The sequence below is a fragment of the Panthera leo genome, chromosome E3 (genome assembly GCF_018350215.1).
Source record: "Panthera leo isolate Ple1 chromosome E3, P.leo_Ple1_pat1.1, whole genome shotgun sequence".
Classification (NCBI taxonomy): domain Eukaryota; kingdom Metazoa; phylum Chordata; class Mammalia; order Carnivora; family Felidae; genus Panthera; species Panthera leo.
Window position 1 is genome coordinate 6,785,035 of NC_056694.1, and position 13,561 is coordinate 6,798,595.

Genomic DNA, 13,561 nt, shown 5'->3' on the forward strand with positions numbered 1-13,561 from the left:
GTTGATTTGACAGTTCTAGGGTGAGGTTTGAGATTCTATATTTATAATAAGCTCCCAGATGTTGCAACTGCTGCTGGTCTATGGACCACACTTTGAGTAGCAAGTTTATCTGTACCCCAACATTGTTCTCTTAAGTCTTCACTAGTATGTTAAGATGAAAGATCATTTAATTTTCCTGACTAGCCTTAGCATTGCAAACTCTCCCAAAAAAATTTACGCTGTATTTTAGCTGGAAGAATTAAAATTTTCATGGGGAACAGTGCTATCTCATGTTACTTATGGCTGAAGTACTTTTATGATTCTCCAGTGAACAAACTGATAGCACTGTGTACATTAGACAGAAATGTCATCTTATGAAACTACCCACCTGTGGTGGTGGGGAGGGTGGCATAACCAGAAACAGAAGGCTAAGAATAGTATATACCTTGGGAATAAACAGATCAAGATAACTTATGGCTCTTTCTGGCTCTGGAAGATAGGCATTAGAGTGGAAACCCTTCAGAGTTTGATTCCAAATTGCTTTTATATTTTACTCCTGAGGGATTTGAGAGTTTCAGATGGATTTCTCATAATCTACTATGATGTTTTACATTTGCCTGGTGTAGCTAAAATGCATTTCCTCTCCTTTTAGCTCTGTCTGATCTAGAGCTTGTGGCCCAATCTATTATGTTTATTTTTGCTGGCTATGAGACCACAAGCACTTCTCTTTCCTTCCTTGTGTATGAATTGGCCACTCACCCTGATGTCCAGCAGAAACTGCAGGAGGAGATTGATGCGACTTTCCCCGATAAGGTGAGCGGGTCATACCTGCAAAGGGAATAAGGATGGGCTTGGATATGCCTCAGTAACAGATTAGCCCTCTGATCTAGTGGGTTTTCATAGCAAAGGTTCACTTCTAACTCACATTCCCATATCCAACATAGGTCTTAGTAGAGTATGGGAGTGAGTCTCTGCTCCATATAGGTACTTGGGAATACAGGGCATCGAGGCTCCACTTTTAATACCTGTATTAGTTGGAACTTCATGTTGGCTGTGGAACAAGAACTAGAGTTGTATACCTGCTTTTCAAATGTTTGGCCCTGAACTGACATACATCTCCTCAGTTCACAGTCCATTTGCAAGTTGTTTCCCATAGGTTCACATAGGCTGGGAAATATGGGGGTCTACACGGATATTGGATAAGTAGTGAGTGTCTCTACTACACGCCCTAAGAAGTGTCATCTCAAATTATCTCCATGCCACAAGGCAGGAAACTTAGCTATGGAAAGACAATATAACTTTCTTACACTATCACTAGTATTAAAGAAGCCAGGCTAGGAGCCAGGGTGCCTGGGTCCTGATTGAACTCTAAATCTCTCCAATGTTGGCTCTTAAATATAACACCAAGAGATAGGTACATATTGCCCATGCTGTCTCAGATCTCTTCCCAAACTGGAATTCCCTGTTTATGAAGAGACCTGGCCTCTGGGGCTGGAGTGGCTTACTTGGTGAATAGTGAAATCCTGAAGGGACAACTAGAAGATCCTTATAGTGGCAGAGAATGGGGCTGAGAGTAGGGTTCTTATCCCCTTTACAATGGCCCCTACAACTGAAGTTGTTTGTCAACAATTGGTAGCATCCAATCCTACCTACCTCTTGCCATTTTGGGTTGAAAGGAACTGGTGTCTCCCCAAATTATTTATGGTTTTTATATAATATAGTGTCTCTCTCCACATATTGTATATATATTTGAAGAACTAGGAAGCAGGATATTTCCAGTAGAAAAGTTTATGTGGCTAGGGTATTTTTTTATGTTGCATGTTCTCCTTCCTTGGTACAGATGTGTCACCTTATTTTGAAAGAAACAGTGACTTCAGCATTTTTCACTTAAGAGTAAGGGTCATCATATATCAGTCACCTTTGTTCACATGAGGGAAAAAAACACACATAGCTATGGGAAGGATTTCCTGTTTAGGAACAAGTCCTGTTTAGGGGAATGTCCCAATGTTCTCCCCTAGTCATTACTGTTGTATACATATCAGGGGCCATTGAGCAGGTCAAAGGACATGGTAGACATTGAAATGCTCATAAATAGTCTTTACCAAAATACATGTTTCTTAGGGATTCCTAACAGTTCAGTAGTATTGCATAGACTGAGTTGAATGTTGATTCCAAATCTCAATTTATCAAAATCTGTTTCTTTCCTTCTAGGCACCTCCCACTTATGATGCCCTTGTACAGATGGAGTATCTTGACATGGTGTTGAATGAAGCTCTCAGATTATATCCAATCGTTGGTAGACTTGAGAGGGTCTGTAAGAGAGATGTGGAAATCAGTGGTGTGTTCATTCCCAAAGGGGCAGTAGTGATGGTGCCAACTTTTACTCTTCACCGGGACCTGGATCTCTGGCCAGAGCCTGAGGAATTCTGTCCTGAAAGGTATGGGGAACCCTGAAAAAGAGATCCCACCCTCATATAGGAAGATATTCTGATATTTCTTTGTATAGATAACAAATATCTGATTGTTCAGTTGTTTATTTCTGTATCTTTTTATATTTAGAAGTATTTTTCTAACTATAAAATGATTATTGTTGTCAAAATTTTACAGATTGTAGTTGAGAGAAAAAGAAACTTAATGTTATCATCAGTACAATATGTCAAGATTATTAATAATTATATGTTACATCTTTGTGGACATTTTCCATGCATATATAGATTACTTAAAGTTAGAATGGCATTATATTTTTTGACTACTTAATGTAACAGTAAACTATAATCAGTAAATTCTATGTGATTTGGGTTTATGATTATATGCATGTATCATAATTTATTTAACCAATATCTTATTTAAGAAAATGGGACTCTTTTATCTTTAAGTTTTTCTGTCCTCTCTAGCTCTATAAATTTACTCCCCACATCCTTACATTCCATGTTTATAAACCTTGGCCACCATTTCCACTAGCCCTACTGGGAAAGGAGAGTCTGTGGAGCTGAGAGTCCTCATCCCTGGCAAGAGGAGCAACCTCATGAGGATGGGGGCGTACACAAATCCTGTGATTTCTCTGGCTGCAGTCCTGTGCCAGCTCCCACCTCTCTTGGTATCTGGGGTTAGTCCAAAGCAAAGTCATCTGCTCTATAGCCATCTGAGACATCCTTCTTGAAGGGTCCTGAACTTTCTCTCTGGGAATCCAGAGCAGAGTCTGACTTTGGGCACAGCTTGAATTCTGTAAAGAGCTGCTGCTTTCCTGTTTATTGTATTGGTGAGAAAAAATTTGGAGTACATTTGTAGGGATCTAGACTTTTAGCTCTGACTCTAAGCTCCCTGATGGCAGGGTCCTTGTCTTGTTGCATGGTGTTCTAGTGCTAGCATTGTGTCTATACATACTACTTGCTGAAAGAAGTCAGAATCGACCAAGTTGTCTGTTTTCTGGACCAAGAGACCTGGTGGTTCCCACAAGCTCAGAAGTCCCCAGTGCTGTATTTTCTGAAACAGAAAACAGAGACTCCTGGTTCTTCTCTGTGATTCATTCAGCAATGAGAGGAAGTACTTACCTCTGTGTGTCAAGGACTATGCCAGGCAGCACCAAGTCCACATATTAAAAATGTCTATTATGGAGAATTTTTGACACACGCACAAGCATATTTTGTAGATGCATGTCTATGAAATACTCTTAATGCATTTATGTGTGCCCATCAACTGTCCAACACCACTAACCTGTATCAGCTGCTCCATCCACAGGCCATAACAATTCCTCATCTTATGCCCATATCTCTTTAAGACACACCACCTCATTCCAGAACGTTGTCCATTTTTTAAAAAATGCTTGTTTATTTTTGAGAAAGAGAGAAGGAAGGGGGCATAGGGAGAGAAAGAGAGAATCCCAAGCAAGTCTGCACGGTCAGCAGAAAACCTGATGTGGGGCTCGAACTCATGAACCCTGAGATCATAACTTGAGCCAAAATCAAGAGTTGAATGGTTAACTGACTGAGCCCCAAATATTTTGTCCACATTTTGAACACTTTTAAAAAATATCTACTGATGTCATTATCACTTTCCGCAAATCTATATTTTTCCTTAATAGGAAGCCTCATGTAACAGACAGAGAAGAATTCAGTGATTACACTCTCTGTCAGTGTGATTATAGTGAGCAGCAGCGTGTGCTCATGTAAATCTTCTGACAGGCTGTTCTGTCGAAGTGGCTGGGGGGGATCCTAGTGGGGAGGGGAGGGAAGAGAAAAGAAAAATCACAATGTAAATCACGGGAGACATTTCTTCTGCTTCCTTCTTGAGCATTTGACCACAGTAAGTCAATGGAGGTAGGAATCTACCTTTTCTTCAGTCAGGCTCATTTCCTGCTTGCCTTTCAGAGTGTGAACATCTCCCCACCCTGACTGTAATTCTAGTGTTTAAGATAACCCTTCCTTTTAACAACATTCATCTCATCTCCTCAATAAGACTGACCACTCCCACAGGGTAATGGGAATGCAGAGAATCTGTAGCTTACAGTTGTCACTGCAGAATAAGCATGGCAGGATTTCAGTGACCAGTCCCCAAGAGTGTCCTGTGTAGTCCTGGTTGAGAACCCCACACATGTCGCTCTTGTGGTTTTTATGTTTCACTAACTTGTTTCCAACTTGATTTGTGGAACCAGGTTCAACAAGAAGAACAAGGATAGTATAAATCCTTATATATACCTGCCTTTTGGAACTGGACCCCGAAACTGCATTGGCATGAGGTTCGCGATTATGAACATGAAACTTGCCCTTGTCAGAGTCCTGCAGAACTTCTCCTTCAAGCCTTGTAAAGAAACACAGGTCAGACAGAGAACTTTCTGCATAAAGAATGTTTTACTGGTTTTTTTTAAACTAAGAGATACAGAAAGGATGTGTGTGCGTGAACACCCATACACGTGTGTGTGTGTGTGTGTGTGTGTGTGTGTGTGTGTGTGTGTGTGTGTGTATAGGCTCCTTTGTCCTTAATTTGTTCTGTTGGTCATCTCTATTTGGATTCATCTGTGACTTTTAAGTTTCCTTCAGCTCTGAGTGCCACGTCTATGGGTTATTAACACTCAAACATAAGGGCCATCTAGAGTCAGTGCAGTTAGTGTGATATGATTATGCACAGACCTTTGAACTTGAGCAATGTGGTTTTTTTGCGCTATTTTATTTTTTATTATTTATTCATTTAAAAATTTACATCCAAGTTAGTTACCATATAGTGCAATGATTTCAGGAGTAGACTCCAGTGATTTACCCTTTATGTACATGCCCCCCCCCAGTGCTTATCCCAACAAGTGTCTTCCTTAATGCCCCTTACCCATTTAGCCCATCCCCCCACCCACAACCCCTCCAGGAATTCTCAGTTTGTTCTCTATATTTAAGAATCTCTCATGTTTTGTCCCCTTCCCTGTTTTTATATTATTTTTGCTTCCCTTCCCTTATGTTAATCTGTTTTGTATCTTAAATTCCACATATGAATGAAGTCATATGATATTTGCCTTTCTGTGACTAATTTTGCTTAGCATAATACCCAGAACTTGAGCAATGTTTTATTTATTTATTTATTTTTATTTTTTGGTGAATAAATCTTTATTTTTTTTCTTTTTTTTTTCAATATATGAAATTTATTGTCAGATTGGTTTCCATACAACACCCAGTGCTCATCCCAAAAGGTGCCCTCCTCAATACCCATCACCCACCCTCCCCTCCCTCCCACCCCCCATCAACCCTCAGTTTGTTCTCAGGTTTTAAGAGTCTCTTATGCTTTGGCTCTCTCCCACTCTAACCTCTTTTTTTTTTTTTTTCCTTCCCCTCCCCCATGGGTTTCTGTTAAGTTTCTCAGGACCCACATAAGAGTGAAAACATATGGTATCTGTCTTTCTCTGTATGGCTTATTTCACTTAGCATCACACTCTCCAGTTCCATCCACGTTGCTACAAAGGGCCATATTTCATTCTTTCTCATTGTCATGTAGTATTCCATTGTGTATATACACCACAATTTCTTTATCCATTCATCAGTTGATGGACATTTAGGCTCTTTCCACAATTTGGCTATTGTTGAGAGTGCTGCTATAAACATTGGGGTACAAGGGCCCCTATGCATCAGTACTCCTGTATCCCTTGGGTAAATTCCTAGCAGTGCTATTGCTGGGTCATAGGGTAGGTCTATTTTTAATTTTTTGAGGAACCTTCACACTGTTTTCCAGAGCGGCTGCACCAATTTGCATTCCCACCAACAGTGCAAGAGGGTTCCCATTTCTCCACATCCTCTCCAGCATCTATAGTCTCCTGATTTGTTCATTTTGGCCACTCTGACTGGCGTGAGGTGATATCTGAGTGTGGTTTTGATTTGTATTTCCCTGATGAGGAGTGACATTGAGCATCTTTTCATGTGCCTGTTGGCCATCCGGATGTCTTCTTTAGAGAAGTGTCTATTCATGTTTTCTGCCCATTTCTTCACTGGGTTATTTGTTTTTCGGGTGTGGAGTTTGGTGAGCTCTTTATAGATTTTGGATACTAGCCCTTTGTCCGATATGTCATTTGCAAATATCTTTTCCCATTCCGTTGGTTGCCTTTTAGTTTTGTTGGTTGTTTCCTTTGCTGTGCAGAAGCTTTTTATCTTCATAAGGTCCCAGTAGTTCATTTTTGCTTTTAATTCCCTTGCCTTTGGGGATGTGTCAAGTAAGAAATTGCTGCGGCTGAGGTCAGAGAGGTCTTTTCCTGCTTTCTCCTCTAGGGTTTTGATGGTTTCCTGTCTCACATTCAGGTCCTTTATCCATTTTGAGTTTGTTTTTGTGAATGGTGTAAGAAAGTGGTCTAGTTTCATTCTTCTGCATGTTGCTGTCCAGTTCTTCCAGCACCATTTGTTAAAGAGACTGTCTTTTTTCCATTGGATGTTCTTTCCTGCTTTGTCAAAGATGAGTTGGCCATACGTTTGTGGGTCTAGTTCTGGGGTTTCTATTCTATTCCATTGGTCTATGTGTCTGTTTTTGTGCCAATACCATGCTGTCTTGATGATGACAGCTTTGTAGTAGAGGCTAAAGTCTGGGATTGTGATGCCTCCTGCTTTGGTCTTCTTCTTCAAAATTACTTTAGCTATTCGGGGCCTTTTGTGGTTCCATATGAATTTTAGGATTGCTTGCTCTAGTTTTGAGAAGAATGCTGGTGCAATTTTGATTGGGATTGCATTGAATGTGTAGATAGCTTTGGGTAGAGTTGACATTTTAACAATATTTATTCTTCCAATCCATGAGCACGGAATGTTTTTCCATTTCTTTGTATCTTCTTCAATTTCCTTCATAAGCTTTTCATAGTTCTCAGCATACAGATCTTTTACATCTTTGGTCAGGTTTATTCCTAGGTATTTTATGCTTCTTGGTGCAATTGTGAATGGGATCAGTTTCTTTATTTGTCTTCTGTTGCTTCATTGTTAGTGTATAATAATGCAACTGATTTCTGTACATTGATTTTGTATCCTGCAACTTTGCTGAATTCATGTATCAGTTCTAGCAGACTTTTGGTGGAGTCTATCGGATTTTCCATGTATAATATCATGTCATCTGCAAAAAGTGAAAGCTTGACTTCATCTTTGCCAATTTTGATGCCTTTGATTTCCTTTTGTTGTCTGATTGCTGATGTTAGCACTTCCAACACTATGTTAAACAACAGCAGTGAGAGTGGACATCCCTGTCATGTTCCTGATCTCAGGGAAAAATTGAGCAATGTTTTAAACTTCTTTCAAGTCCACTGAAAGGAAGGGAACATGTAGTGCACAGTAATGATGTGCAGTGATGAACACAACATGACTTGAATGATGCTGTTCTCTACCACAACTTACAGATGCTCTCATAACTGTGGTTCACAACCCCTCCTTGTACATTGCAATCAGTAGGTTCTTTTCACAATCCTGATGCCCAGGCCAAATCAGAAACTCTAATATAATTCACCCAGAGTGGGCTTTAAAAGCACCCTCAATTAGTATCCAAAATCTATAAAGAGCTCACCAAACTCCACACCCGAAAAACAAATAACCCAGTGAAGAAATGGGCAGAAAACATGAATAGACACTTCTCTAAAGAAGACATCCGGATGGCCAACAGGCACATGAAAAGATGCTCAACGTCACTCCTCATCAGGGAAATACAAATCAAAACCACACTCAGATATCACCTCACGCCAGTCAGAGTGGCCAAAATGAACAAATCAGGAGACTATAGATGCTGGAGAGGATGTGGAGAAACGGGAACCCTCTTGCACTGTTGGTGGGAATGTAAATTGGTGCAGCCACTCTGGAAAACAGTGTGAAGGTTCCTCAGAAAATTAAAAATAGACCTACCCTATGACCCAGCAATAGCACTGCTAGGAATTTACCCAAGGGATACAGGAGTACTGATGCATAGGGGCCCTTGTACCCCAATGTTTATAGCAGCACTCTCAACAATAGCCAAATTGTGGAAAGAGCCTAAATGTCCATCAACTGATGAATGGATAAAGAAATTGTGGTGTATATACACAATGGAATACTACATGACAATGAGAAAGAATGAAATATGGCCCTTTGTAGCATCGTGGATGGAACTGGAGAGTGTGATGCTAAGTGAAATAAGCCATACAGAGAAAGACAGATACCATATGTTTTCACTCTTATGTGGGTCCTGAGAAACGTAACAGAAACCCATGGGGGAGGGGAAGAAAAAAAAAAAAAAGAGGTTAGAGTGGGAGAGAGCCAAAGCATAAGAGACTCTTAAAACCTGAGAACAAACTGAGGGTTGATGGGGGGTGGGAGGGAGGGGAGGGTGGGTGATGGGTATTGAGGAGGGCACCTTTTGGGATGAGCACTGGGTGTTGTATGGAAACCAATTTGACAATAAATTTCATATATTGAAAAAAATAAAAAAAATAAAAGTGCCCTCATTGCTTCTCATGTGCAAGTGAGGTTGAGAATCAATGGTGGGAAGCAAGTCTGCCAGATGTGAAGGACTCCCATGGTCCAGACCATCCTGGCTACTTGGCACCACATTCTATGAGCCCTGCCCCAGTCAAGCTTTGCTCCATTTATAGGCAATGGGGCCATCATGAATGTATATTCCTACTGGGAGAAGCAATAGGATATTTAGCATTGAGGATGGCCATACAATAAAATGTGTAATATCCATTCAAGATGGTCTTGCAAACTCAACATACACAAAATTAACTGTATCACTTTTCAAATGGTTGCCATAATGGCTAAGAATCTGTTTTAAGTTTTAAATGCTCATCCTTTTACTTAAAATTTAAATCAAAAAAGAATACAAAACAACATGGGTTTGTGTCCAGCCTGGTACAGAGTAGACACTCAATAGATATTCTTTTGAGTGAATGATGGATGAATGTTTCCATACTCTGGTCTTGACAGCTTACAAAGTTTAAGGAATATGAGATATATTAATATAAAAGTAGTATTTATATGTTTAAACTCTTACTCTCCTTCATGTATCTTGCCTGCTTTGCTTCTATTGTCAGTAGGGCTTCATTTGTTGGTTTTCATATGATTTTTAACTTTTGCAGATCCCACCGAAATTAAACGCTCTAAGTATTATTCAACCAGAAAAACCCATTGTTCTCAAGGTTGAGCTGAGAGATGGGAGTGTGAATCGAGCTTGACTTTCCCTAAGGACTTCCCCTTTGTTCTTCAAGAACCTGTGTCCCAGAATACCAGAGGCCTCCATTTACTTTGTGAGTACAACCCAGAAATGAAGATGGGCTTCATGAAGTGCCTGTGTTGGATGACTAGGGATTCCATAGCTTTCTCAGTCTCTGTGTGGAGCATTATATCTTGTGGAGAGTAAAGGAGGTGACTAATAAGTGCCAGACATGTAGACTCAGCCTATCTGGCTCCCATAGACCACCCCCAGTTATACCATCTACTTCCCTAAGCACTGATCAAGAATAAAAATTTCTCAACAATTTTATCAACAAACTTTCATGAAACAAGAATTTTTGTAGTAGTTGTTGTGGTGACATATCACATGTCTCATTTTCAATATTCTATATTAAGTATGACACTGATCATGTCAATAAACATCTCTTTACAAAAGTATTAACTGATACCTTCTTGCACATACAGAGGGAATTGTACAACTGATGCGTGAGAGCCAGTGACTGAATGTTTTTCACCATCACAATCACTGAGTGGGTGGGATTGTTTAGAACTCCAACATAATATGTTAAGATAGGTGAGAGTTGATCGATCCACTGTGACTTTACCCACTGCTCATAAAGTGTATTGAAAGTATATTCATAATTTAGTTGTACTGTTTTTAGAGCACATGTTTTTTATAGCATTCAATTGAGGTAGTTAGTATTATTATTAGTTGTATTTTAATGTTTTTATCTCATCTGTCCTGATGTTCTGTTAGACAGGGAACATATTTTCTCTTCATGTTCCAGCCTCAGTTCTCAAATGTCCTGACACAATGAACATTGAACAAGAGGTGGTTGATTGGTTAGTTGATTGGACAGAAAAGCTAAAAGTATTTGTCCATTTCAGTTGGTATCAGAAACTACACAGGATTCTGCTTTTCCTTCCCTCCACACCCCACCCTTCTTTCTCTTCTCCACTCTCTTTTTTTTTTTAAGTTCATTTATTTATATTGAGAGAGAGAGAACGTATGCACAGGGGAGGGAGGGAGGGAGGGAGGGAGAGATAGAGAGAGAGAGAGAGAGAGAGAGAGAGAGAGAGAGAGAGAATATCCCAATCAGGCTCCAAGCTGTCAGTTCAGAGCCTGACACGGGGATTGATCTCACAAACCATGAGATCATGACCTGAGCCAAAATCAGGAGCTGGATGCTTAACTGACTGAGCCACCCAGTAGCCCCTCCCTCCTCTCTCTTCTCTTCCATTGCCTGTCCTTCCTGGATAACTCAGTCCTAAAGCCAATAGGTGAAGAACAGCCAGATTGGCAGCCACACATTGGGCATCAGGGACAGAGAATGGAGGCACAGTGACTCCAAGACAGAGACAGAATAGCATAGGGAGGGTGTCCACATGAAGAAGCAGCCTGCCATGAGTGTGGAAGCCCAAGCTCAGTGAGAAGGGTGTCCACACAGAGGGATAGCCTAGTCCAAAGCCAGAGCCTAAATATGGTGTGGACAACCCAAGTAATATGAGGGGGGTATCCGTGAGTGTTAGGTATGGAATGGCTATTAGTTACATAAAGGGGAATTAATTAAGGGAGTAAATATATTAAGGATAAATAGAAGCCAGGTTTCTTACTGTTGGAGAAGAGAGTCACTGATGGAAAGGGAGAAAACCAGAATGAGATTATGTATTCAGAGATTGGAACTGAATGTATCAGTGAAAAATCCTGCTTTTCTAGAGAGATAGATGATAAGTAGATTGATATAAATAGATGTGTGTGCCTGTATGAAAACACATATCCCCTACCTGTCTGACAGACAGTTCTTAGAAACAGTAACACTGTTAGAGCATTGAACACAGTTTGTGCCCAGATCTTGGCTTATAAGCATAATTTTCCACTGAAAAGACTAGGGTTTTTCAGAGAAATGGCCAATTCCAGGCTGGGGGAGCACATGATGAGCCTGGAGCATCTTGTCCTGCCCAGTGATTGGGACATGTCCACAAGATAAGGAGCCAGCCTGAGGGGCTTCACCGACCAGTCAGGCACAATTTAGACATCAGGAAAACTAACAATAGGAAGGGATTAAGACCCATTGAATAAAATAGGAAGACACGAGTACCCACAGGTGTAATAAATACAGGATTGATTACAATTGATGAGGACACTGATGTGGTTTCAAAGTACTACCGCTCAAACACCCATGAGTTGCCAGAAGGAAAGAGCAGGTCACAGAGCAGAGACCTTGTGAATGAGTGAGCATTATCAGGAACAGGAAGAAGTGATGACAGGTCACATGATAAGATGCATTAAGAAGAACTCGGTGTCACCTCTGGGATATTCTTGCCAAAGAGACAAACCTGAAAGAAATCCTGAAAAAAGTCAGACAAACCCAAATAGGAATATCTACTCCTAATCTGTACCTGGTGTGCAATCTTCAACAAAGTCAAGGTCATGAAAGTGATTTAGAAGAAGAAAAGAAGAAGAAGAAGGAGGAGGAGGAGGGGGAAGAGGAGGAGGAGAAGGAGGAGGAGGAGGAGGAGAAACAAGCCCATATTGGAGTCACTTGCCTGCCAACCCCAGCTCACAGTAAACCAAGACTAATAAGAGTTCAACCTATCCTAGGAAGGTGACCTTTTAACAGTCTGGCTGAAATTTCCAGACAGGCACTAGTGAGTCATATGCAAGATAGAAACCTGTGGGTCCTTCCCCCAGAGAAGGAGTCCTGTCCTGAAACAATTTTCCTTTCAAGCACTTCCTGCCCCACCCTCCTTCCTCTAAAACCCTGCATCTTGTACACCTCCTGGGAGCATCTGTCTGCCTGTCAGGTGGATGCTACCAATTAATGAATTGCTTAATAAAACCAATGAGTTCTTCACCTTGACTAGCTGGAATTTTGCTTTCAAAAAAAGCCAGAGACACACTAAGGAAGTGTTCCAGACTGAACTACAGAGACTAAAGAGGGGTGACATGGAAAATCAATGCATGGGTTAGGTCCTTTGCTATGAAGGACATTATGGGAACAGTGGGGGAATTAAGGGTTCTAACAGTTACATGGCAGTAATGTGTCAGTGTCCATGCCCTGACTTTGATGGAGAATTTTTTGTAGGAATTACAGTAGATTATGAAATATCACTTCAGCATTTACTCTGAGATTGGTCAGGAACATAGTTCTTGAAACAGACTCTTCTAGAAGCTTATGCTTGTTTTTAAGAACAGAGGGTCACAAAAACACCTTGGGCTACACAGCTCTCCCCCTCCCTTGCCTTAGTCTCACTTGTACACTTATTTAGTACAGGAGGCAGCATCACACAGTAATTGGGAGATGGGAAGCTCTGAAGCTGGAGCCTCTGGGGTTTGAATCCCAGCTCAGTCAGTTTGAGTCTTGACCAATCTATGGCTTTGGGTAAATGAGAAAAAGGTGCCTCTTTGCATAACTGGGCCCACAGGGCTTGGGCCTTCCACCTCTAAAGACACTCGTATGTGGGACCTTGAACTAATTACTTAACACCTTACTGCCTTGGTACTTAGTGCCTCAGAGTCTATAAAACAGGGGGTTTTGTACTGGGTAATGCCAGTGCCTATCTGAAGTGATGATGGAATCAGATGATGTGTGTGTGAGGTACTTAGGGCACAGACCAGGGGGCACGCAGCGAGCATGTAATCAATGTCAGCTATTACCTTCATGGCTGTATTATCTTCAGTCCTTAGGAGGCCATGTTGGCTTTGACATTTGGGCTCCAGCCTTGTCAACTCCAGCTTCAATCTGCCATTTTAGAAAGTAATCACATACATTATTCAGAGAGCTTTAACTATGAAGTTAGTGGTGTGTCAGCTGATGCTGTTCAGGAATTTTCCAAAGAGCAATATCAACAACCCCATTCTAGAAGTGTCTTTGTCATGTGAAAATTAATCATGTGACCCCCACTGAAAAGGAGTGGGGAGGTTTGGCAGGGGGCACTGT

At 40.9% G+C, this 13,561-nt stretch overlaps 1 protein-coding gene across 1 annotated transcript in view; it reads left to right on the forward strand.

The window, feature by feature from the left end:
* Window positions 1-10,058, forward strand: part of LOC122210161 (cytochrome P450 3A12-like) — a 43,374-nt gene extending 33,316 nt beyond the window's left edge. Inside the window, exons 10-13 of the mRNA XM_042922685.1 lie at window positions 632-792; window positions 2,191-2,417; window positions 4,631-4,793; window positions 9,527-10,058. Coding sequence (XP_042778619.1) covers window positions 632-792; window positions 2,191-2,417; window positions 4,631-4,793; window positions 9,527-9,622 — 647 coding nt within the window. The 3' untranslated portion in view covers window positions 9,623-10,058. The remainder of the gene's footprint in view (window positions 1-631; window positions 793-2,190; window positions 2,418-4,630; window positions 4,794-9,526) is intronic.
* Window positions 10,059-13,561: the final 3,503 nt, after the last annotated feature.